We start from the raw sequence: 27,461 nt of genomic DNA on the forward strand, positions 1-27,461 counted from the left end.
ACCGCTGAAGGACTGCTGCAGTATAGGGCAGCGGTCAGCAGTGGTGCACGTCAACCCTATCTATTGTGGACCGATAGCGGTCCTTACAGAACAGCAGACTGTACCGCACTCAAGCCTATGTACCGTAGCACCCTATACCAAGTTACCAGTCCTTATAAGAACTTTTGTGGACCAAGCAGGTTGTGTATTAGTGTTTAGCAGACTGTACGTCAGTCCCTATACCGCTGAAGGACTGCTGCAGTATAGGGCAGCGGTCAGCAGTGGTGCACGTCAACCCTATCTATTGTGGACCGATAGCGGTCCTTACAGAACAGCAGACTGTACCGCACTCAAGCCTATGTACCGTAGCACCCTATACCAAGTTACCAGTCCTTATAAGAACTTTTGTGGAACAAGCAGGTTGTGTGTTAGTGATTAGCAGACTGTACGTCAGTCCCTATACCAATGAAGGACTGCTGCAGTATAGGGCAGCGGTCAGCAGTAGTGCACGGCAACCCTATGTATTGTGGACCGATAGCGGTCCTTACAGAACAGCAGACTGTACTGCACTCAGGCCTATGTACCGTAGCACCCTATACCAAGTTACCAGTCCTTATAAGAACTTTTGTGGACCAAGCAGGTTGTGTGTTAGTGTTTAGCAGACTGTGCGTCAGTCCCTATACCGCTGAAGGACTGCTGCAGTATAGGGCAGCGGTCAGCAGTAGTGCACGGCAACCCTATGTATTGTGGACCGATAGCGGTCCTTACAGAACAGCAGACTGTAACGCACTCAGGCCTATGTACCGTAGCACCCTATACCAAGTTACCAGTCCTTATAAGAACTTTTGTGGACCAAGCAGGTTGTGTGTTAGTGATTAGCAGACTGTACGTCAGTCCCTATACCAATGAAGGACTGCTGCAGTATAGGGCAGCGGTCAGCAGTAGTGCACGGCAACCCTATGTATTGTGGACCGATAGCGGTCCTTACAGAACAGCAGACTGTAACGCACTCAGGCCTATGTACCGTAGCACCCTATACCAAGTTACCAGTCCTTATAAAAACTTTTGTGGACCAAGCAGGTTGTGTGTTAGTGTTTAGCAGACTGTGCGTCAGTCCCTATACCGCTGAAGGACTGCTGCAGTATAGGGCAGCGGTCAGCAGTGGTGCACGTCAACCCTATCTATTGTGGACCGATAGCGGTCCTTACAGAACAGCAGACTGTACCGCACTCAAGCCTATGTACCGTAGCACCCTATACCAAGTTACCAGTCCTTATAAGAACTTTTGTGGACCAAGCAGGTTGTGTATTAGTGTTTAGCAGACTGTACGTCAGTCCCTATACCGCTGAAGGACTGCTGCAGTATAGGGCAGCGGTCAGCAGTGGTGCACGTCAACCCTATCTATTGTGGACCGATAGCGGTCCTTACAGAACAGCAGACTGTACCGCACTCAAGCCTATGTACCGTAGCACCCTATACCAAGTTACCAGTCCTTATAAGAACTTTTGTGGAACAAGCAGGTTGTGTGTTAGTGATTAGCAGACTGTACGTCAGTCCCTATACCAATGAAGGACTGCTGCAGTATAGGGCAGCGGTCAGCAGTAGTGCACGGCAACCCTATGTATTGTGGACCGATAGCGGTCCTTACAGAACAGCAGACTGTAACGCACTCAGGCCTATGTACCGTAGCACCCTATACCAAGTTACCAGTCCTTATAAGAACTTTTGTGGACCAAGCAGGTTGTGTGTTAGTGATTAGCAGACTGTACGTCAGTCCCTATACCAATGAAGGACTGCTGCAGTATAGGGCAGCGGTCAGCAGTAGTGCACGGCAACCCTATGTATTGTGGACCGATAGCGGTCCTTACAGAACAGCAGACTGTACTGCACTCAGGCCTATGTACCGTAGCACCCTATACCAAGTTACCAGTCCTTATAAAAACTTTTGTGGACCAAGCAGGTTGTGTGTTAGTGTTTAGCAGACTGTGCGTCAGTCCCTATACCGCTGAAGGACTGCTGCAGTATAGGGCAGCGGTCAGCAGTAGTGCACGGCAACCCTATGTATTGTGGACCGATAGCGGTCCTTACAGAACAGCAGACTGTAACGCACTCAGGCCTATGTACCGTAGCACCCTATACCAAGTTACCAGTCCTTATAAGAACTTTTGTGGACCAAGCAGGTTGTGTGTTAGTGATTAGCAGACTGTACGTCAGTCCCTATACCAATGAAGGACTGCTGCAGTATAGGGCAGCGGTCAGCAGTAGTGCACGGCAACCCTATGTATTGTGGACCGATAGCGGTCCTTACAGAACAGCAGACTGTACCGCACCCAAGCCTATGTACCGTAGCACCCTAGACAGACCAAGTTACCAGTCCTGATAAAGAGCTTTGTGGAACAAGTGAGTTGTGAATGATTAGCAGACTGCAGCAGAAGGGCAGCAGTCAAGTATAATATTCTTTCTATATTTGGAAGAAAGAATATTATACGTGTACAAGCCTATTACCGTACCACTGATACCAGTCCTGAAAAGAACCTTTGTGGAACTAATAGTAACAGCAAGTCTTTAAAATTATCCTCACTGCCTGACACACTGCTTCCTGCCTGTCCCTATACAAATTGGCAAAAAAGAGTAGGCTGGAACGATTAGCTGGAACAGCTCTTTTGTGGACCTGATAGTAACAGCTAATGATGATGATGATGATGATGATGAAGAAAGACTAATCTGGCTGAGCTGTCCCTAAAATAGCAGCATACAGCGCTCTGTCCCTTTATCTAAACTGACAAAAGAAACTCAGGCTGCTGACCTAACACCTATACCAGTCCTGAAAAGAACTTTTGTGTACCAAATAGCTAGCGTTTTCTCTGTCCCTACTCCACACAGGATCCTTTCCCTACAGTGACAGAAGAAAGAATGTAAAATGGCCACCGGATCGGGTGTATTTATAGGTTAGGGGGAATGTCCAAGTGTCCATGAGCTGTCATGTCTCAATTGGTTGTCCTGTAACACATGATAAACGTGTCACGAAAGGTTAAAGTTCTTGTATACATTAAACACGTAAGTCCGCCGGGGCGAACGACGGAAAAAGGCGTTCGAACCCGCGGACGGCGAAAGTCGGAAATTCGCCGCGAAACGACCGCCGGGCGAACCGTTCGGCCATCACTAATTAGCAACTCGGTTAAATACATATATCCACAAATTAATACACCCAGACCAGTCGGGATTTATCCCGGGTAGGTCAACTAGCGCTAACGTCAGACGAGTCTTCCTCAATATTCAAATACCCAGAGACAATGTGGGATTGGGAGCTATTTTAGCACTAAACGCCACTAAGGCCTTCGACAGCCTGGAATGGGGTTATTTGTGGAACGTGTTAGAGAGGTTTGGCTTTGGCCCCTTATTTATCCAGTGGATAAAACTACTATATAATAAACCTAGGGCCAAAATCAAGATGGGCACCGAATTCTCTGAAACATTCCAGCTGGAGAGAGGTACAAGACAGGGGTGTCCGCTGTCCCCCCTCCTATTTGTATTGGCCATGGAGCCCCTGGCGGTCCTAGTAAGATCTTGTCCGGACATCCAGGGATTCCGTCGGGGTAGGGAAGAAGAAAAAATTGCTCTATTCGCGGACGATGTCCTGTTTTTTATTGGAAATGTGGACTCTACCCTGAATAGAGTAGTGCAGTTGATGGGAGAGTTTGGCCAACAATCTGGTCTAGAGATCAATTGGGGCAAATCAGCTCTCCTGCCATTGCCTAGACCTGGAGATCAGGGGGCGTTGCCAGTGACTGTAGGTCTGGAGACGGTGACTAAGTTGAAGTACCTGGGTATCTGGATATCTGGTGATGTAAACCAATATCCCAATGAAAACCTAGCTCCATTATTGCTGAAAATGAAGACGAAACTTAATAGATGGTGCGGCCTCCCTCTCTCAGTGGCGGGCCGCTGCAGCCTAATAAAAATGCTTTGGCAGCCTCAAATACTTTATATTTTACACAACTCCCCAATCTGGATTAACCAGAAATGGTTCCAAAGCATAGATTCGCTTATCCGGGACTTAATTTGGAAAAAGAGGCATGCCCGGATAGGGTTACATACGATGCAGCTACCCATCACGGAGGGAGGGTTAGCCATACCCCACCTGGGGGCATACTTCCTGGCTGCCCAACTCCAGCATTTAGTAGGGGCAGGGCTCCAAGAGGGGGGGTCTACAAACCATAAGTTGTTGTTGCTGGGAACACCCCATAAATTAGTACCCGAAGCCCTAGAGGCTAATTAATTTACCCATAGATGCCCTACTAATACCTTGATGAGGAAAGTATGGCAGCAAGCAAAGCAAAAGCTGGGTTATGTGGGAGTAACTACTTACACCCCCCTATGGCAGAATTGCCACTTGCGCGAATTAAACAAGATAGATAGATCTCTGGAATGGGTTAGCCAGGGGATTAATAGATTAATAGATTGGTGCATCTTTATAATGGGAATACAATGAAGTCCTTTGAAGCTATTAAACAGGAATTCAATGTCTCTAATAGGACGTTTTACAAATATTTACAGCTGAGACACGGAATTCAAGCCCAGTACGGGACTCTTGACATCGTGCGTACCGAAATCCCCCAGCTCCAGGATCTAATGGACCGTAGCCAAGCAAAAGGCCAGATTTCGCGGTTATACACAAAGCTCAGAGGAAAAGTTTTGAAAGGCGAAGGTCCAGCTAAAAGTAGGCAGGGCTGGATAGCGGATGTAGGTCCGATATCCCAAGAACAATGGGCTAAGACCCTCGAACAGGGACACCTGGCCTCTATCTCTCCATCCCAACTCGTGTCCCATCTGTTCCTCATATATAGAGTATATTATACCCCCCAAAAACTGTGGAAAATGGGTAGGAAATCTAGTGACGAATGCCCTAGATGTGGGGCACCGGGAGACCTCTTCCATATGGTATGGAAATGCCCAAAATTATATAGCTATTGGCTAGAAATAGTTCTTAAAATAAATAGGGTCTTTAAGTCCACCCTGAAACCCGAGGCCAGGGCTTGTTTGCTGGGGATATTTGAAGAGAATAGAATCCCTCCGCTAATTAAACCATCTGTCCTGAGGTGCCTATATCAGGCCAGGCGGCTGATAGCACTAAATTGGCAAACCAAAAATCCCCCGGTAATTGAACAGTGGGTTAATGCAATTAACTCCATGGTATGGTGTGAGAGAGCAATGTTCATAAAGTTAAAGAACCTAAGGAAATTCGGGTTATTATGGAACCCTTGGTTGATAGACATGGGGTTCCCTCCGGAGTGAGATTGTCATGAGGGTGGACCAGTACCCGTTTGGCGTGGGTGGACCGCGGGGGGGGGGGGGTGGGGGGGTTCTCTCCTCCTCTCCTGCTCCTGCCCGCTTAAATATGGATATCTGACCATGACTAAGGCATTCAGGACTGGCGTTGCGCGCTCGAAGTGGGCTGGGTGGGTGGGTAGATGGGGTGGGGGGTGGCGGGGGGCTGATAAATGCATATTGAGGGCTGGTATTGCTGTGTAGGCGGGTCATAGCTTTATTATGGTAATATCCAGCCTGCTATGTAAGTTGTTTTATATAACCTATAGTACTGTTATTTATATTTGAAAAATTATCAATAAAAATATATTAAGGAGAAATACCACCAAAAAAAGCTCTATTTGTGTAAAGAAAATAACAATTTCACATGGTTACAGTGTAGCATGACCGCGCAATTTGTCATTTAAAGTGTGACAGTGCTGAAAGCTGAAAAATTGCTTGGACGGGAAGGGGGTGTAAGTGCCCTGTATTGAGGTGGTTAAAAAAAATTAAATTCTTTTTACAATGTCTCTTTACATTTTTTTTTTTAATCCCTTTTTATTGCTGTTACAAGGAATGTAAATATCCCTTGTTACAATAACCAGCAGTGACAGGGCCTCTCTGTGGTGACATCTGGGGTCTATCAGACCCCAGATGTCTCCTTTGCCCCTAACTGCATTAGATCAGGCCAAGATCTGTCTGATCCTATGCTTGTACAAGCTAGTTATAGCTTGTAAACAAAATAGCAGAACTGGAAGTGATGTAATACAGGTCGCTTCCAGTTCCTAATACCATAGCGGTGATGGCAGACGATCTGGGCTACGAAAACCTGGGTGCTTGATCCGGGGTCCTTTTATGTTACAGAGTATGTGTTGTTTCTACAAACTCTTTTTTTTTTTTTTTTTTACTTTAATCTTAAAGCGGGAGTAAACCCAGTTTCAAAAAACACTTACATTCCCGGCATGGCGGAAATGCTAACTTTTACATTGGTTGTACTCTCAACCAAACTTTCGAACCATCCAATGTCTGGTTTCATAACTGATCACATGTGCAGCATTATGACAGTTGAAGAATCATTAGAGGCCAAGATGGCAGCTTCCTTGACTAAAAACGAAAGAAGGGTTTACTTCCACTTTAAAGTGATTGTAAAGCTTCCCTTTTAAAAACCAAAAAAACAAGCATGTTCTACTTACCTCCTCTGTGCAGTTGGTTTTTCACAGAGTAGTCCGGATCCTCCTCTTCTCGGGTGCCTCTTCACTGCTCCTGGCTCCTCCCTCCCGACGAGTGCCCCTTTAGACCAGCAGCTTACTATGGGAGCTCCGGAGCCGAGCTGCAGCCCTGTGTGTCCATTCAGAAACGCAGCTGCCGTTCGCCCCTGCCCCCACTCTACTCTGATTGGATAACTGACTTTGACAGCTGTGGAAGCCCAGGGGCTCAGGGTAAGTGTGATGAGTAAGCACGTCTGTGTGAAACGCATCCACTGAGCACCTTTTTTTTTTTTTTTGGATTTATGTTCCTCATGTTCGCTTGATTTTATGGACTTTCAATAAATTCTTTTGATTTTACTTCTGGATGTGCCCCCATTCTTTTTTTTTTCCATTGGATATTCCTGGCTGCGGACCAAGCAGGCACCCGATCTCTTCAGTAGCTCATCAGATCCTCACAGCTGGCTTTGAGCAGTATGTTTCCAGCTCTTTCTCTCATTGGGGTTGGGGGGCTGCTACACACAGAAGGTTTTTTATCGTAAAGCATTAAGATTAAAAAAAAAAACTTTTTGTCTTTACAACCCCTTTAAATTTCACCATTAGATGGTTATCATCGATGAGCATTACTAACATCCTGGTGATCTAATTCGATACAGAGGTTAACTACCACCTTTAGTGATAGATCTGGAATTCTAATTGATGACCATCGGAATTCTCCATGACGGTTTGCTTTTAATAAGTGCAATGGTGGCATCTTGTGTTCAGTGCCCCTGATGATGTAATTTATGACAAAACGCGTAGGCTGGAGCTAGGACATAGGATGCAAAACTTACCACGCATGCCAATTGCTGCCATATTGGATACTGGCAAGCAGAGCTGTTCTTTTACTGTGTTTTATGCCTGTTTGTTGCAGATAAAAAAGTGCAACCTTTATAGGTTGAATACATTTTTTTTTTTTTTTTACTGGATTACGCTATGGTTGGTCTTCCATTTATACACTTTGCATGTAACTTGAAGTACATAGGTTGGAGGTCTGACCAAGGATGTATTTGAAGCTGGGACCATCTGCTATGGCAATTGAGGAGTCTACTGGTGTTCCTACACATGCATTGAGATTGTTTTGACCAAATTAATCGGGGTCAGAACGATCTGGTAAGCCTTCTACCTTACAGCACGTGGTGGAATGTGTTTTTTTGTTTTTGTTTGTTTTTCTCTTCCTTTAAGGGCTTTCCAAGCTATTTTCTCACACTCTTCCCCTGGGTGATGCTTTCATCTGTAGAAGGACCCTGAATCACTGGCTAACTGGAGCGTTTTCTATTTTACCATAATGACTGTTATATGAGCCCTATTTTTTTGAGATTGTTACTATTTTTACTTTGAGTTTCTTTAGCATTGCTGTTTACTTTTGGATGTGTCTTCATGGCACTATTATGGCATATGCACCTTGCACTTTATTTGGGAATGTTACACTATAATTGGGATGTTCATGATTGTATATTCCACACTGCACAATGATGCTGTTTAATTAAATTTGTATGCACTTTTATTTTAACATAGCGCTGCACATTTCCAGAACAATTTCTTAATATATTCCACCAAGGTATAGTCAAGTGCTAGCAGCTTATTATTTTTTTTCTTTCTTTCTTTACAACTGGTTCCTAAGTGCAAAGAAGATTTGTTTTTCAAGCTAGTGCAACCCCTAACCTCAGTGCTGGGCTTCTCGTTCGCAATGGAGAGCCCCGAAAAGCACCGGGACGACCCCTCCCGATGCCTGTAAAAGCAATCCAGCGGCTACTTAGCCACTAGGATGGCCTTTACATTAAAGAGAATCTCTGGCTGAAAACAAAATACTGGGATGATTGATGCCTGTAGCGGTGACATCATCCCGGTTGAACCACTTCTACTCAAGGAGGCATGGGTATTTTAAGGCGTTACATGTTGGGCATCTATTTACACAGCGTAATGTAATTTTTTTTATAGTTTACCATTGGTGGGCATCACTGCTTTTATTTTGTACATGATGGTGTCAGTCAGTGCCCATTTGTTGGCACTGATTGGCACAGATTGGGCAGTCATTTGCACATGTGGATGGCCATGGGTTACATACCATCCACATGTTGCCCACATCCCTGGTGGTCCTGGGGGCTTCCCTGGTGGTCCAGTGTGGTCATCCGAGGGGGGGCTGTGCTGACAATCCCTGTCATGAGAGCCACCAATCTCCTTGATCAATGTCTTTTCCTGTTTACATCGTGATCAGCTGTGATTGGACATGGCTGATCACGTGGTAAAGAGCCTCCGCCGGAGACATGTTATCCTGAAGGACGTCAAATGATGCCAAGTCAGGATAACCGAACCACTTCCCGGACGTCAATCTGTTATTGACCGGGCAGGAAGTGGTTAAAAATGTATTTTGTCCAAGAAATGTGCTTTTGAAAAAACACCTTGCAAATACCGTAACAAAGTGAACACCCACCATTTTATTTTCATCTGATTAAAAATATATAATGTTTGGGGGTTCTGAGTAATTTTCTAGCAAAGTATGATTTTTTTTTTTTTCCGGCATTGGCCTGGGTGGCAAGTGATTAAATCATCTGCTGAAAGTGATTGTAAAGGCTTGATTATTTATTATTCTACATTTTTTTTAAAATAACAAACCTATCATACTTGCCTCCACAGTGCAGCTCGTTTTGCACAGAGTGGCCCCAAACCTCATCTTCTGGGGTCCCCTGCGACTCTCGCGGCTCCTCCCCTGCATCAGATAACCCCCTAGGAGAAGTGCCGGGGGGGGGGGGGGGGGTGGTTGTTACATTGCGGGCACGTTCCCAAGTCCAGCATTTGCGTCCATAGACACGAATGCCGGACTCGACCCCCCGCACCCCCCCAGCGCCCGTGTCATTGGATTTAATTGACAGCAGTGGGAGCCAATGGCTGTGTTGCTATCATTCTATCCAATCAAGAGCCAGGACCCCGTGGAGAGAGCGTCTCTGCCAAGGGAAATACGGGGCTCAGGTAAGTAAAACAAGGGGGCTGGGGTGGCGGTCGCTGCTAGGTGTTTTTTCACCTTAATGCATAGGATGCATTAAGGTGAAAAAAATGAGGGTTTACAGCCCACTTAAATTGAGGGATTTATATCACTTTCTAAACAGAAAAGAATGTCTCTGGCTGCAGTATTTCAATTTGGAGCTATCCCCTGCAGTACCTCTTCTCAGGCACAAGATGCCGCCATTCTTCCTGGTTGGATGATATTCAGCAACATTCAACCCTCTTCCTGTGTCAACCTACCAGGTCCAGGGGATAGGACCAACTCCACCACTGCCTAGGAAGGGCCCATGATGTCACTGGACTGATGAGAAGACTGTAAAAAAGGAGATATGTATAGCTGGATTTTTTTTTTTTTTTTTTAAGCCGTGATGGGTGGGTGGCTGGGTAGGTGAGAGGGAGGAGGACAAAGACTGGTGGGAAAAGTGGGGATGGGTTTTAGGAATTCCTTTTTGTCTGTGTATAATGTGTCCTTTTTTCTCTACAGGACTCCCAAAGCAGTTTAGCCAGTCCTTTAATATAGTCGCAGAGGAGCAGGAGGGCGATGGTAAATTCAGTACTGATGGGCCTGAGCCTGGTATATTATATCCAAATCACATTCCCACCAACACGCTGCAAAAGCTGTTGCTGTCAGCGGGCTCTGCGGTGATGTCACTGTATGATCCATATAGACATGGTAAGTGCCTTTAGCAGATAAGGAGTGAGCCATTGTGGAGAGTCTAAGGCATGGTGCTCAACCTGTGGCCCTCCAGCTGTTGTGAAACTACAAGTCCCATCAGGCATTGCAAGGCTGACTGTTACAAGCATGACTCCTAAAAGTAGAGACATGATGAGACTTGTAGTTCTGCAACAACTGAAGGGCCACAGAGAGTGCCATGGTCTAAGGGTCATTCATAGCTCTACATCACCATGCTGCATTAGGTGCCATTCCTCTGAAGTGTTGTCATTGTCACGTTTAAATTATAAGGGTACTTGCATTTTGACTACAAATTTTAGGATTAAAAAAACTGTAGTATTCCGTGATTTGTCTGTTTTACGAAGGCACCAGAATCAAGTTTGTGGTATAAGGCCCTTTTCACATGGACGGACCAATCGGTTCCTCTTGTCATTTTTTTTCAGATGGACTCAATCGGACCATCCATTGCTCTCTATGGAGCGGCGGATGTCAATGGACATTGACGCCCACCAACATCCGATCCGATCCGATCCGATCCGATCCTGTCTGCTAGAAACACATGGATGGGGATCTGTTCCCCATCCGTCTAGTGGATCGGATGACAGTCAGGTGGAAACAGACCGGTGACCCCTTTCCATCTGACATTCCATAGGGGACAGCGGGCTGTGACGGTGTCCACTCTCCATCAGCAGAGTAGACACAAACCTGCCATCCGCCTAGTCAGTGGCAAGATCCCCTGCACCACCTGTGGCATGATGGGTATGGTGGCCTGCCCCAGGGTGAGATATTCAGCCTATGCAGAAATGTAGGGGAGGAGCTGGGCACTCACCTTTAGCAAGGGGAATACAACAGTGATTGGTCACAGCTTTTTAGACTATATGATGAGCCGCAGTCAGTATTTTGAGGGAATAACTCGGAGACATCGCATCTGATTGTATAAAATCTCCTTGTAAAACAACCCTGTCAGTTTATTTTAGACATGAAAGGCAAAACATTTTTGTATAGACCTAAAAAACATTTCTTTTTTATCAGTGAAAGTGAAACATATTCCCTATTTTCTCAGCTGCATAAGAGCTGGGGAGAGGAGAGGCAGCAGCACACTGATCTTCCCAGTGAATGGCTATACAGTAGGGGCATGTCAGGACAAGTCTGATCATTGGAGGAGAGCAGGATGAGTTCCAAGCATAGCTAGAGAACTGACCACAGTGTGTTCTCATGCTTAGTGTGGTCCGTTTTTAATAGCAAAACAAGGGGGCTAGCAGGAACACCTTGGATTTCACATAAAGGGAGCAATACAAAGAGAACAGGTTATTTTCTCATACAAGTACATGGTACAGCAGGCACATATCAGGAATATGAAGTGTTGGGGGTAACAAACTCTAACCCTGGACATTTTACAGAAAATCACATGTGGGTGCCCCCTTCCCACCTGTGTAATAAGGATCTAATGCTGGTTGAGGGTTCATTCAGATGGCTGCTGAGACCCATCCTCAGTGCCCAGCTGCTTTTTACTGTGTGTGCATCTACTTTGGAGTTGCAGGCAGCATGGATACAGTCACTTGTCAAAATTTGGCATGCAGGCAGGTACAGGTGCATGGATCTAAATGCAGACACTGTGTGCTGGGATCCATGCACCTACTCCTGCCTGCATGTCAAATTTTGGCATGCGACTGTATCCGTGCAGTCACTGCATCCTGCATCCACTTCTATGGGCTGATTACACAGAGCTCCAAGGTGGATGCACACGCAGTAAAAAGAAGCTCAGCGCGGTGGATGAGGTTTAGCGCCAGTCTAAATAAGCAGGTGTCAAGGGAATGAAGGAAGGTGAGTATTCCTCTGTATTACATCCCCTAGACCAGAGATTCTCAACCCGTGTGGTCCTTGTAGCCCTCTGATGTGGCCTGCGACCTCAAACCAGGGAAGTGCATGCCCATGTTCTGGGATGGTGATTCGGCAAGCCCAGATCATGGTCAACAGGTTGCCGACCTGCCATCCCAAAGCACAGAGTGCATGGAGCCGGCATGGCAGCAGAGGAAGCAGGAGCCACATAAGCTGATACTTCCTCTGTAGTTCCAGCTCTGTCCCAGGGTGATACCAAGTGGGACCTTTATAGCAGCCCGGACAGTAATGCTGGAAGAGGATAATGTGTATGTGTATTAAACATTACATACTGCACTCTTGCAATGGGCATATTAGCACTTATAAAAAGGGTTTTTAGCCTGCTTTCACACAGATCTGCCACACAGACTTCTATTTCATCATGCGGGTTTGGTGCGCTTTCTGAAAATGCACCAGACCTGCAAATATAATAGAAGTCTACGACAAAGCGCGGTGCAGGTAAACCTCAGCTCATAGTATGAAAGAAGCCTTAAAGAGGGCTCAGGACAGTAAGGGCTCATTGACATTCTTGGTTTGGGGGGGGGGGGGGGGGGTGTTAAAACCCCATAGTTCATTGTGGCCTGCGACCGGTTGCCAAATCACTTTATAAGGTGGAGCAGCCCTGCCCTGCCTAGACTAAACAATCATTAGACCCTTAATATACAGACTGGGGAAACTTAAATAGGATTTTTATGGGATGACTGGAGTTCTGCTTTAACCGCTTCCAGACTGCCCATCGCATTTATACTGTGGCAGGGCAGCCCGGCTGCGTGAAATCACATACATGTACGTGATTCTGTGCACAAGATCTGAAGCACGCGCCATCTGCAACCTGCTCCCGCTGTGTTTGGACACAGTGGGAGCCAATCAGCAGGTCTACCAGCCATGATGGCCGCCGGCCACCTGCGATCGTTCTGATGAAAGGCAGATCACTGTTCTGCCTATGTAAACAAGGCTAAGGAGCTAAGGAAAATGAAGATCTTGTGTTTGTGATAAGCAGAAACATGGATCTCTGTTTTCCTTCATTTGCAGCATTCCCCCCACAGTTAAAAAGCACTCCATAGGAGCACACTTAACCCCTTGATAACCCCTGATGTTAACCCCTTCCCTGCCAGTGTTATTTTATACAGTGACAGTGCATTTTTTTAAGCACTGATCACTGTATTAGTGTCACCGATTCCAGAATAAGTGTCACTTATTGTAAGATTTGTCCGTCGCAATCCAGCTAAAAATCGCTGATTGCTGCCATTACTAGTAAAAACAATCAATATACACTTATTGGGATTTTTTTTTTACCAAAAATATATAGCAGAATACATATTGGCCTAATTTGATAAGAAATTCGAATTTTAATAATTTTTTTTTTACATTTTTTTTTTTAAATGAATGTGTTTTATAGCAGAAAGTAAAAAATTATTGTTTTTTCAAAATAGTTTTTTTATAGCGCAAAAAATAAATACCACCAAAAGAAAGCTTTATTTGTGGGGGAAAAAAAAAGTACAACAATGCACGACTGTGCAAACAATGGCCTGGTCAGGAAGGGGGTGAAACCTTCTGGGGCTGAAGTGGTTAATGGCAATAAATGCACTATTATTGAATTAATAAATCTTAGCCCAGTGTAATGTAAAATATGTAAAATGAGTGGATTAGCCGGGGCAGAAAATGATCAATAATTTAGCATCAATCGGCAACACTGAGATGCATTGTTCATAAATGTAATCCTAATTTAAACGGATTTTGAGATTGCATTGTGAAAACAGAGATACGATCATATCCTTCAAATATTGATGAAAAATCCACTTTTTCAATGTGTGTCATATTGATCTAATGGGTAGTGAAGTATGGGAGGGATCAATTGGAAATCCTATAATTTATTGTAGAGTGTATGGCCACCTTTAGTCTCCAGTAACAAGATGAATCTGGTTTATAAGAGAGGCACACAGAATAAAAGTAATAGAGGAATATTTTCTGCTGAGAAGAAGATTGGTGATTTTTAGAAGTCACGCCATAACCTTAGGAAGTAGTCCAGGGAGCCACATAAACAATTTAGTCACAACTTTACAGCTGGGCTTGGACCAATATTTCTGTCTCTAACCCACAGATATGATTGCTGTTCTCGGGGAAACCACTGGTGTCCAGGCCTTGCGAAGCCTCAGAGAGAAAATGAGCAATGATCCAGAGGGGATACAGATTCTGCAGTGAGTTTCTGCTCCATAGACCATTGCTATAAGAAGTTTTAATTTAGTTACTTTATTTGCAGTTTCCACCACTTGTTATAGCGGAGACATTGTGACATTCCCCATTCTAAACATTACAGCGGTTTATCTGGAACAACGCGCAGTAAAAACACGCAGTGGAGCTGCTTTTTGCTGCCCCCCACCCACTGCCTCTTAAAGTGTTACTATACTCAGTAATATGAAAAGAGTCGTCTGTCCGTACCCCCCCCCCCCCCTCATAATGCCCACAGCTTATAAATATTCTTTTTACATTAAAATACTGCCACTATATACCTTTTTGGAAGATCTGTATACCACGGTTACATGATAAACTGCACAGTTTCTGCAGTGCTGTGTTCAGGTAGGGGGAGATTTCCACTTCAGCTTGTATACACACCCACATGTGTGATGCCAATATCACCTGGCTAGCTCTGAGATCAAGTAAATGTCCTCTCCAGCATAAGACACAACTGAGCATGTGCAGGTCGGCTACCCTGTCTGTGTTAGCTGGCCTTCCCCAGATAGACATTGCAGGAGGGGGAGGATCTGTGCATACAGGATCAAACGGCCTTTTTACACAATGCAGAGGATTAACCCCCTAAGTTCCACAGTGAGTATAACAAGCATGCTGCATATACAAACTGATTTTACCATACCTCCCCACTTTTTGAGATGGATATGAGGGACACCTGTTGGCAAACGTATGTAGACATAGGACACGCCCCCTGTTACGTCCCCTTAAAGGAGAATTAAACAAAAAATAATAATTTTATTTAAACCCAGAGGGACAGTGTTCCAAATCAGGGACAGTTGGGAGCTATGTTTTACTGTTGTGGGTTTAGTAACACTTTTAAGATGGAAAGGCAGCGGACGGGGATATAATTATGGAGCAGTGGTGATGCTTTTATCGCAGCTACAGCAAGAATGAAATCCCCTGTCGCGTTCGGCGGGCAGCATCGCCTTCTGAACATGACCCATTCAAGTGAGTGGGGCTGCACCGCCACCAAATGCACTGCAGGTGGGTGTGGCATTGGTGGTATAGGCTTTTAGATTCCATTCACACTTGTAGGATTGAAAAATTGTGCGACTTTGGAGTGCAATTTTGTGCAATTGGACTTTGGAGTGCAATTTTGATGCAACTTTGGATGTGACTTGTCCCTCTGCAAAGTCAGACCCACTGTTGCATGTAAAACATTCAGGTACAACTTCCATGCAACCTTTGAGGGTTAAAGTGTTACTAAACCCACAACAGTAAAATCAATCTTTATATGCAGTAAAGCATGCTTCTTATACTCACTGTGGATTAATGGGGTTAATCCTCTGCATTGTGTAAAAAGACTGTTTGATTCTGTCTTCTCTGATCCTCCCCTTTGCTTACTGTCCCCAATTCATTTTCTGATAGCACAGAGCCCTAGGATTCACTTTGCACATGCTCAGTTTGGTGTGTACTTCTAGAGATTTTAAATTTTTTTGGGGAGTGTATGTAATCAGCACTGTCCAGACAGAGGATCAGGAGTCATACAACCTCATAGGACAGTCAGATGAGAATGACAGACACTGAAGTCACAAGACTGCTATATACTGCTGATAGGTAAAGGTATTTAGCAGTTTATATTTACTGAAATAATTGCATTTTCATGTTCTGTGTGTGAAGTTTTAATGTCACGTCCCATCCCCTGCTGGACAGGACTGTGTGGTGGGGTAGAGGTGCAGAAATCCCAGGACTCTATTGCTGAAATACAAATCCTTTGGTATGTAAAATAGTACATGTATACATATTTCAACTGTGCATATGACCATCTGCAGGGAGTCCAGCTTTAAAGGCTGTAGCTATATTTTAGCATTAAAAAAAAAAATGCTTCTAAGGCCGCGTACACACGGGCGGACTGTTTGCCCAACTTAGTTTGTCAAACAATCCGACAAACAGTCCGCTCAAAATTTGCATGAGCGGACTTGACCACACACGATGAACGAACAGTCCGCTGAAACCGTGCGCGATGACATGAACGGCACGTACGACGGGACGAAAAATACGACGTCCAATACACTGCAATGCAACCTTCGTCGTGTAAATCCTTTCTGAGCATGCGCGAAACTTAGTTTGTCGAACAAGCCTACACACGAGCGGACTGTCCGCTCAAACCAAGTTTCAGCGGACTGTCTTACGGGAATTCCGAAAAACCTTTGTTCGTCAGACTGTCCGCTGAAACTGTCCGCTGAAGCCCACACACGAGCGGACTGTCCGCTGAAACACTGTTCAGCGGACAAAGTTGGGCGAACAGTCCGCCCGTGTGTACGCGGCCTAAGAAAATGAGCGTTCTTGCTTAACATTGGTCTGCGCAGTCTATTGCATTAGGGTGTGCACCCCAGAGCACAAACACACATGCGTGTATATCAGCAGAGCAGTGGACAGTCACAGTAGAGCAAAGATCAGTGTCAGTTTATTTTTTTTTATTTTTTTATTTTTTACAATATTAAATTTTTATATGTATATTTATTTATTATTACCTGGTTATGGGCTTTGGTGAAACTGAAATATTAAGGGTCTAAACATATCCCTAATGTCTCACTTTTGAGACAGATAAAGTAATTGAGGACTGGGATTCCCCAGTCCCTTTTCTCTGCAGCCTGCAGTAAACCTAGTTTACTATGCTTCAGTTAAGAATGAATACAGGAGCAATTTGGTACAGATCCCTCATGGTGTTCATTCAGAAATAGGAGGCCGGTTAAATAAATATTTACCAGCCCCTTTCCCGCTCCTGCAGAGGGCGGAAGCTGACAGCACTGCAGAGGGGAGATGGGAGGCGGGGGGATCGGCACAACACGGGGTGATTAGGGTGTGCCCAGGCACATCCCTGTGCGCACGCCTATGTTGCTTATGTGTTTGTATATCTGTTGAATGGTGAAAAGATCTTTTGGATGGTTTAATCGTAACTGTATCATGTCTATAGCGTGCACTGGTATCAGGTTTAAAACACTTTAATAATAGTACAACATAGCAGAATGCTGTGGACACAGACTTAATGTAGGCCGGGGCCAGCACAGTAATATATCCTGCTAGGGGGTTGTTAGAAGGACAGAAATTTAGGCGGAGGATCTAATGCTGGTAGATTAATTGAAACCCACCTTTTTTGTGTTTTTATTTATTTATTTATTTTTTTAGATGAAATCAAGCAAATGTAAGCATTGTCCATCCTATATAAATCTGAACTGTCCTTGCAGAGAAAGACCACGGATTCGGATGTCCAATCTGGATATTGAGAGGTTCCGGGAGATGCCAGATGGGGCGTTTGGCAGAGAGTACGCCCGATTCTTAGATGTCAATGTAAGTTTTTTTTTTTTTTTTAACCAGTTCAGCCCCAGAAGGATTTACCCCCTTAATGACCAGGCCATTTTTTTGCAATACCGCATAGCTTTAACTGACAATTGCGCAGTTGTGTGATGTACCTAAACAAAATTGATGTCCTTTCCCCCCCCCCCCCCCCACCCCCACCCCACAAATAAAGCTTTCTTTTGGTGTGTGTTTTTTAAATTTATTTATTTATTTGCGATATAAAAAAGTGTCAATTTACAAAAAAATAAAATACTTTCTGCTATAATACATATCCAAAAAAAATGTGGGAAGAGATCACCAGAATCTGAGAGCCAAAAATCTTCTTTTCCGTAACAACCTGAGGTAAATTTCAGTGGTGGCACCATCGGATTACAAAATGCACTAAATTTTCAATCGACAAATCGTTCGGAATTTGACCCATGTATTGCCTGCATAAGGCTATAGGTCAGGAGGTGAAATGAAATCTCCCTAATGAGACAAAGATAACCCAAAAAATCTGATCAAGGTTTTAGGCCTTCCCTACTTGATCAAAAAAAAAAAAAGAAGAATTTTAGCTTTAGATATACTTAAGATGTGCATTTACCTTTACCTTTCACTACCTGCATCTTACAGGTCAGTAATGCAAAGAGCGCTAGTCAGTGGCCAAAGAATTAGCATTTAGGGCCAGTTCACACCATAGAAACGTAGTCCAGATTCTTTCCTGCATGCGCATTTTTAATGCAGTCCAGAGCATTTCCCCCCCTTTTTTCTTAACCTTGAGGACATGTGTGTTCCAGTGCGTTTTTTTTTTTTTTTTTTGGTGCATTGCAGTGCGTTTTTCATTTGTTTTACAGCGTTCCAGTGCAGGAATAATGCAGCATGTGCTACTTTTTTTTTTTTTTTTTTTTTGCAAGCACTGGTGTGAACTATGCCATTGAATACTTGCTACTTTCCATGTGTGTTTTGATGCAGAAAAAAAAACGCACTGGACTGCATGTGGTGTGGAACTGGCCCTCACAGAAGGCAGCCTCCACATGTCTCTTTGTACAGGTTTCCTGAGATTAGTGCCGGCTATCAGTGTATGTTTAGCTGCAAGACTGTTTACCTGTTCTTTAGAAATATACAGAAATGTTTTCTTGCCCCCAGAATGTTACTCCTGATACCCGAATGCCAGTGAGGTTTGTAGATGACGAGGAATTGGCGTATGTGGCCCAGCGGTATCGAGAAGTCCATGATCTCATGCACACTCTGCTGGGGATGCCAACCAACATGCTGGGTAAGATGTGACTACTAAATCCCTATATGTGGCTGAATCTTTGGACACATTAAAAAAAAAAAATTCACCCAGTTATAGATTTGTTAAAAAGAATTGATGATTTGTACATAGAACTTGTGGAACTACCTACATCTGACCTGATATAAGTCTATATAAGGCTTCTATTGATATCAGTCTTCTATAAAGCAGCATTACAAACTTTGCAGAAAGTTTGAGTTTTTCTCAATCTGGCCATAAACTAATCGATTTCTCCATCCGCACCAACGGCATGGATAAACCATTCCCTGCACCGGGTTATTGGATTCTGATAGCCGCTAGTGCCAACAGTTTTCATCCCCCTTCTTTTAATAGAATTTGATTGAGTAATCAAGTGTATGGCTAGTTTTGCTCCAATATTGGGAGTGATCATGTAATTATAATAGAAACAGCAGAACTTCCCACTCACGCTGACATGGATTATCTCAATAAGACAAAAAAAGAATGGCACACGAGAGTGTACTGAAACTCACTGATAACGAAACGTCAAAGTCCACTCAGCGGGTCCCCGGTTGATGGTGGTGTGTAGATGTTCACAGGAGAAGAGAGGAACAACCGCCAGACTTCCGTATTGTTGTCTCGGAACCAGCATGGAACACACTCCGAGTCTTATCGGAAATGACGTCAGAACATGGAGATAACGCTTCAAAGCATCCGCTTCTTCATCAGATCTAAATGGCTATTGATCTCGATAGCCATTTAGACCAGTGGTCATCAACCCTGTCCTCAGGACCCACTAGCAGGCCAGGTTTTATGTATTACCTTGGGGAGATACAGACTAGAATACTGCAATCACTGAGCAGCAAATGATATCACCTGTGATTGTATTTCAGTTATCTTGCAAACCTGGTCTGTTAGTGGGCCCTGAGGACAGGGTTGATGACCACTGATTTGGAGACATCTACACACCACCGTCAACCAGAGACCCGCCGAGTGACCACAGTATTATACTGTTATATGCCTATTGATCATTATATTAGTGTGAGTAGCCATTTGCCTGAATTTTAACTCTGTTGGGAGTACGTCAATAGACATGCTCTTGTGCCTGAGTGGCCTGCACTCGTGGCATGCTCTGTGATCAGCGAGTCTATGAGATCGGAGTAAGGGGTCGATCCCCACCCCTTACCATATGATCAGCTGATAGTGTGAGGAGAGAAAAAAAACAATCACCGGCGGCTGTCAGAGGGACATCGGTCCCGCTCAAGGAGAGCTCCCACCAGCTCATCTGTGCCCACAGTGCCACCTATCATTGCTCACAGTGCCACCTATCAGTGCTTCATAAACAGTGCCATCTTAGTGCCACCCATCAGTGGCCATCAGTACCGCCTTATCTGTTCCTATCAGTGCCCCCTCATGAGCGCATATCAATGAAGGAGAAAAATTACCTGTTTGCAAAATTTTACAACAATAATATATAATCTATAATATAATTTTATAACTGTGAAACATGATTTTTATTTTTTCTAAATTTTCCATTTTTTTTGTTTTAGAAAAAAAATAAAACCCCCAGTACCGCCAAAAGAAAGCTCTATTTGTGAAAAAAATGATAAAAAATTTCATTTGAGTACAGTGTAGCATGACCGCGCAATTGTCATTCAAATTGTGTCAGCGCTGAAAATTGGTCTGGGCAGGAGGGGGGGGGGGGGGGTTTAAGTGCCCAGTAAGCAAGTGGTTAATTAAATATACCATTCGTTGCATCTTCTGCTGCACTTAGATTTTGGCACACTTTGTTTTTCTCCCATGGATTATCTCCATTTCTACAGCATAGAAATAATTAAGCACTTGTAGTGATGTTTGCTGAAATCCGTGAACATAGAACTTCACTTTGATTACAGCTGTCTAACCTGTTGATCTCGTTGGCAGGGGAAGTGGTGGTGAAATGGTTTGAAGCTGTGCAGACTGGACTGCCCATGTGCCTTCTGGGAGCTGTTTTTGGGCCTCTACGACTCAGTACCAAGTAAGTGAAGAGACTATAGAAGCTATCACTATCTCCTTGCATTGACTTTCTCCTTGTACCTCTTGTTTAAGTAGAATCCATCTACTCACGACTGCCATAAACCCAAGCTCCCCATACTACCAGAGTGGGTTTCTCTCCAATAGGTGTACACTTGCCCGGTGACCGCGAGACACACTAAAACAAACAAGCAGTGAGGATGCGTAGTAATCAATAAAACATAGCTTGTGGTTCCAACATTACATTTTCACATTCTGAGTAAGATTGGCATGTACAGTGGTGTGAAAAAGTGTTTGCCCCCTTCCTCATTTCCTGTTCCTTTGCATGTTTGTCACACTTAAGTGTTTCGGAACATCAAACCAATTTAAACAATAGTCAAGGACAACACAAGTAAACACAAAATGCAATTTGTAAATGAAGGTGTTTATTATTAAAGGTGAAAAAAATCCAAACCATCATGGCCCTGTGTGAAAAAGTGATTGCCCCCTAAACCTAATAACTGGTTGGGCCACCCTTAGCAGCAACAACTGCAACCAAGCGTTTGCGATAACGTGCAATGAGGCTTTTACAGCGTCCTGGAGGAATTTTGGCCCACTCATCTTTGCAGAATTGTCCTAATTCAGTTACATTAGAGGGTTTTCGAGCATGAACGGCCTTTTTAAGGTCATACCACAACATCTCAATAGGATTCAGGTCAGGACTTTGGCTAGGCCACTCCAAAGTCTTCATTTTGTTTTTCTTCAGCCATTCGGCGGTGGACTTGCTGGTGTGTTTAGGATCATTGTCCTGCTGCAGAACCCAAGTTCGTTTCAGCTTGAGTACACGAACAGATGGTCGGACATTCTCCTTCAGGATCTCTTGGTAGACAGCAGAATTCATAGTTCCTTTTATCACGGCAAGTCTTCCAGGTCCTGAAGCAGCAAAACAGCCCCAGACCATCACACTGCCACCACCATATTTTACTGTTGGTATAATGTTCTTTTTATGAAATGCAGTGTTCCTTCTACGCCAGATATACTTGGACACACACCTTCCAAAGAGTTCCACTTTTGTCTCATCGGTCCACAGAATGTTGTCCCAAAAGTCTTGGGGATCATCAAGATGTGTTGTGGAGAAATTGAGACGAGCTTTGATGTTCTTTTTGCTCAGCAGTGGTTTTCTCCTTGGAACTCTGCCATGCAGGCCATTTTTGCCCAGTCTTTTCCTGATGGTGGAGGCATGAACGCTGACCTTAACTGAGGCAAGTGAGGCCTGCAGTTCCTTGGACGTTGTTGTGGGGTCTTTTGTGACCTCTTGAAAGAGTCGTCGCTGCGCTCTTGGGGTAATTTTGGGCGGCCGGCCACTCCTGGGAAGGTTCACCACTGTTCCATGTCTTCGCCATTTGTGGATAATGGCTCTCACTGTGGTTCGCTGGATTCCCAAAGCTTTGGAAATGGCTTTATAACCCTTTCCAGACTGATAGATCTCAATTACTTTCTTTCTCAATTGTTCCTGAATTTCTTTGGGTCTCGGCATGATGTGTAGCTTTTAAGGATCTTCTGGTGGACCTTACTGTGTCAAGCAGCTCCTATTTAAGTGATGCCTTGATTGTGAACAGGTGTGGCAATAATCAGGCCTGGGTGTGGCTAGAGAAATTGAACTCAGGTGTGGACAACCACAGTTATAGTATGTTTTAACAAGGGGGGCAATCACTTTTTCACACAGGGCCATGATGGTTTGGATTTTTTTTCACCTTTAATAATAAACACCTTCATTTACAAATTGCATTTTGTGTTTACTTGTGTTGTCCTTGACTATTGTTTAAATTGGTTTGATGTTCCGAAACACTTAAGTGTGACAAACATGCAAAGGAACAGGAAATGAGGAAGGGGGCAAACACTTTTTCACACCACTGTAGGTATTGTCAGTGATTAGTAGTTTTTATGGAGAATTAAATAACTGGTTTGCTTTACTCTTCTCTTGGGCAGAAGAAAAAAGAAACTGATTGAACTAGTTCCTTGGGCGGTTCAGAGTGGGCGTAACGCTCGGTGCGTCTGCAGTTTCTACTATGAGAAGCGATGGGAGCAGAGCGTGGAATCTCTGAGGAAAGAAATTGGGATCCTGCCACCGCCCAGCATTAAATTCTGAACTTGTACAGCTTTTTTTTTGGAAAAGGACACTGTATGAGGAAACCTCTTGTTTACCCAATGACATTTCTCAGGGGCATCTAGCAATGCAAGAAGAATATGCAACTGGATAATGCTTGATTGAAACCTTTGCACTGATTGTCACTACAGTTGTGTCATCATCGGACTTTCCACACAATAATTTTTTGTCTGGTAGTACTTACTGTCATGTCTCAGCTATGTAATTACATTCTACTGCACTGATTGACTGCCTGTCTACAGGTGATATACTGTATTGTGGTTAGGGCTGCAACTAACGATTATTTTCTTAATCGATTAGTTGGTCGATTATTGTTTCGATTAATCGGTTAGTAACCTTAAAAAAAAATGGGTCGAATTTAATGTTCATTTTTGACCACAGTGATGGGAAAATTTTGAAATAATAGAATACTTCTTAGAGGAATTTTCAGACAATGTATGTGGTTTTCGTTCAGAAATTGCATTCATTTTAAAAACGGAATGTTAAAAACAAGTGAAAATTTAAAACAAAATTCTTTCATTCAGCGAATGTACAAAGATTTTTCGTCTGAATATTCTCATCTGAAAATGTATCTGTGTGGCCAGCATAAGGCTCGGTACACACCTATGAAGTTTGCTTTTGATCTGTTTCTGCAGTGCTTTTTGCTGTGCGTTTTGATTTTTGCGCACGTGATTTTACTGCAATTTGCATTTTTTTCGTCAGATTAAAAAACACGAATTGCTGCAAAAACGCATTACATTCTTTTCTGCAGCTTCTCCATTGAAGTATATTGAACCAATAAAGCACCATTTTGCGTTAAAAGTCCCTTACCCTTTCAGATGTGAACGTGTCCCATAGGAAACCATGTAAATGAACTGTAGTGCATTTCTGCAAAAAGCACCAATAAATAAACTCAGATGTGAACCAGGTCTAAGACGTTTAGTAACATAATGGGGTTAAAAAACAAAACAAAAATTGGCCCTTTATAGTAGAAAAAGGCAGCTAATCACTACTGTAAGGGGTTCATTTTTTTTACTGTAGAACAGTGAGTAATATTTACAGTAGCGATTATTTGCTCTTTTTGTACTATAAAGGGCTCATTTTATTTTATTTTTTTTTAACCCCATTATGTTACTGCCCGACTAATCGATTATGAAAATAGTAATCGATTAATTTCATAATCGATTAGTTGTCGATTAATCAATTCGTTGTTTCGGCCCTAATTGTGGTGTATTCATATCTGAAACCAGAAAGCACAAAGACTTATAAAGGGTCAGACCACCCAAACCTGATATTTAAAGTAGATGGAAATGCAGCCTTCCCACTGCTCTTCTTCTACTTCCTGAATTCAGTTTGTAGTAAATGTCAATGTAATGCATTTTTTTTCATTTATTATTATTTTTTTTTTTTTTTACAAGTGACAGCACTGCTCAAGCGGGTGTGTCTGTCAAAGCGGCTGGTGGGTGTAAATGCTTTTAGGACCGACAATGCCTATGGATACCAATAGTATGACATAGCTCTGAGAATCCAGTGCAGGTCTGCTCTGATAGACACACATGCCACTGCTTTGCAGTCACATGACCACTTAGAACAATCTTTTAATGATTGTATGTACTTTATGACTTTTTATATTTTTTATTACTAACTGAATGCAAGAAGTAGAAGAGCGGTGGACAGGCAGGGTTTAAAAGGCGGGTGACAGCTCTGCCTTTCCTTCTACTTTACATCTCCAATCAAACCTTTTTTAAAGTAGAACTTTAAGTCATGTGCAATTTCAGGCTGGCCCCATTTGCAGGTATAGCTGTGTAAAACATTAAAAATAAGTGTCTGCACTGTTTAAAATCTGACAATACACTATCTCACCCTGCTCTGCACATGCTCAATTGCTCTCCATTTTTTGCTGGGTTTTTGAGGCCAAACTGCTGACAGTCTTTTTTTTTTTAAACAAACACAGGTTTATTAATCATTTAAAAAAATACAGAAAATAGTGGATGCAACCACATGGCTTACATAAAGTACAAATGCCAACGGGGGTTCACCCCCAATCCATTGAGGAGATACATTGTGAGGAGCAGTTTATCATTACAGTATGATCGTCGCACCTTCCCCCAGCTTGAGTCTGCCCCCCCCCCCCCCCCCCCCAAGTCACAGGTCCAGAGCCGCTAGCCGTATCCATGTTAATCTATACAGGTTTCCAAAGCATTTACCCATCTATCCCACACCTTGTTATATTTGGCAGGGCAACCACGGTGCCTATACACTAACTTTATGTATGGTAATTTACTGTTAATTTCTATGATCCAGTCACGGGCTATAGGAGGAGCCAGGCGCATCCAATTTTTCGCTATCAGTTTCCTTGCATTAAACAACATTGACTGTAGAAATGTGGTCAGGTATGTATCCAGAGTAACGTCTGGAAACATCCCCAGCACACACACTTTCGGGTCTAATTGGAGGGGTGACCCCATGTGGTCGTGTAGGAAGTTGATTATTTGTGCCCAATAAGATTGAATCTCAGGGCATGCCCATATTAATTGGTAGAAAGTTCCAGTGGGACTTGGGCACATAGGGCACCCCGGACTATGACCGGGCTGGAATTTCGCCAGCCTGACAGGTGTGAGATACGATTTGTGGATTATATACAATTGCGTAAGACGGTCTGGCAATTTCAATGATACCTGCTTAATATTTTCAAGCATCTCATCCCAATCCGACCCCTCCAGTGGACCCGTATCCTCCTCCCATCTAACCCTGGCTCTCTCAGAGATCTGCATCACCGCCCTAGCCCTTAGTAAAGTGTAGATTTTAGACCCCATTCACACCTGAGCGTTTTGTAGCCCTACGCCTGAAGCTACAAAACGCTGGAGGGGAAAAAATTCATTATTCTCAATGGAGATGGTTTACATCTCCACTCCAAGTCGCCTGAAGCCCTACGCCTGAAGCTCAAACAAGTTCCGGACCCTTTTTTGTCGCGCGAAGCGGGCTGATTTGGGCGTTTTTCTTCTTTTAACATTGGTGACCTTTTGCCCTGCACAAATTCGCGGCGAATCGCGGTAAAAAACGGCGCAAATCGCAGTAAAAAACGCGCATCGGAAGTGCATATAGTGGGGCAGGTCAAACTCCGCCTGCAACGAAGAAAAATCACGTATGCCGAGCGGGGATATGACCTGGTGTAGAAAAATAATACCCCTAGAGGCCCATAGGTCAACCCCAGGGATATCCAGTAGCTCCTGCAAAACGGGGTTGCACCACAGGGGGGGTATGTGAATGGTGAAAGTCTGCGCCAACAACTCCCATCGCTAACTTCCAAATCTTTCTGTGGTAAGATAACAATGGGGTTTGGGTATCTCCCGCCCTCCCTGCCCGGAAGAGCATCTGTATAGGAGTATGAGTATGGAGACCCTCCCCTCTACCCACCAGCGCTTGATATCTTACCCCATCCGATCTGTGCAAGTGGTAGAAATGTGAGAGTTGTGCTGCCATATAGTATGCCCGGAAGTCCGGAAGGGCCACCCCCCCTGAACATGACGGGTTTTTAAGAGTACTCCACGCCAGCTTATTTCTAGATGAGCCCCAAATAAATGTGTTAAGAATATTGTCTAGTGTTTTAAAAATTCGGAGAGGGATCATAACCAGGGAATGCCAGAGCGCGTAGAGGATTTTAGGCAGCAAAATCATTTTCGTCAAATTAACTCTGCCCATCACCCCAAGAAAACTGCTAACAGTCTTAAAGCAGAATTAAACCCTCCTATCCTTTACAGCCAAGGAAGCTGCTTCTGTTTGATCTGCTGCTGCACATGTGATCAATTATGACACCAGCCATTTGATGGTTTGACAGTTTGGTTGCGGACACTTGGCTTGCCAATGTGTGTCCAAACATTAAACCGTTTTGGGTGGAATGACCTAGTTAACTTCACTAATTGGCAGAAATAAATGGGCATAGCGCCATGCTGTCTGGTTTCAGTTTGTATAAAAATGTTTTCTCTTCACTGTCTGGACATATCATTTTAAATAACTGTAATTACTGAAATATATATTTATGATTAAATAAACTTTTTTTTTATTATTTTTTTTTTTAAATCATACTGTTGTGTGTATTTTTTGTTAGTTCTGCCATGGCTTTTTTTTTTTTTTTCTACCATTCAGCCTCTCCTGCCTATCCCTAATTTAGGCCAGTTTCAGAAACTCTTTTTAAAGAGAACTCGTCAGAAACCTATATACCTGGCAGAGCTGAGGCTCTTATAGAAGGCTGCCACCATCTGACCCCTGAAGGTGGTGCTAGTTTAGGGCAGGTATGTGAAGTTCCTTAAAGTGTTACTAAACCCAGGACCCTGCATTCTATATATCTGGTCTCCCCTACAGTACACTGAACATGGAAATGCAATTATGTTAGTAAAAATAAACTTCTAAATACCGTTTCTCATCAGCAGTATATAGCAGTCTTGTGAATTCTATGTC

The 27,461-nt window shown here is 43.7% G+C and overlaps 1 protein-coding gene across 2 annotated transcripts in view; it reads left to right on the plus strand.

The window, feature by feature from the left end:
- COQ4 (coenzyme Q4) overlaps positions 1-27,083 on the plus strand; it is a 48,634-nt gene extending 21,551 nt beyond the window's left edge. For both annotated transcript variants that reach the window (XM_077477086.1, XM_077477077.1), the window contains exons 2-7: positions 10,018-10,206; positions 14,186-14,282; positions 17,523-17,625; positions 18,760-18,889; positions 20,789-20,882; positions 22,847-27,083. In XM_077477086.1, the coding sequence (XP_077333212.1) occupies positions 10,179-10,206; positions 14,186-14,282; positions 17,523-17,625; positions 18,760-18,889; positions 20,789-20,882; positions 22,847-23,006 (612 nt within the window). In that variant the 5' untranslated portion in view covers positions 10,018-10,178 and the 3' untranslated portion in view covers positions 23,007-27,083. The remainder of the gene's footprint in view (positions 1-10,017; positions 10,207-14,185; positions 14,283-17,522; positions 17,626-18,759; positions 18,890-20,788; positions 20,883-22,846) is intronic.
- The last annotated feature ends 378 nt before the right edge of the window (positions 27,084-27,461 follow it).

Source organism: Lithobates pipiens, unplaced genomic scaffold, assembly GCF_037356315.1.
Source record: "Lithobates pipiens isolate NorthernLeopardFrog02 unplaced genomic scaffold, aLitPip1_a1.2 Scaffold_1, whole genome shotgun sequence".
Classification (NCBI taxonomy): Eukaryota; Metazoa; Chordata; class Amphibia; order Anura; family Ranidae; genus Lithobates; species Lithobates pipiens.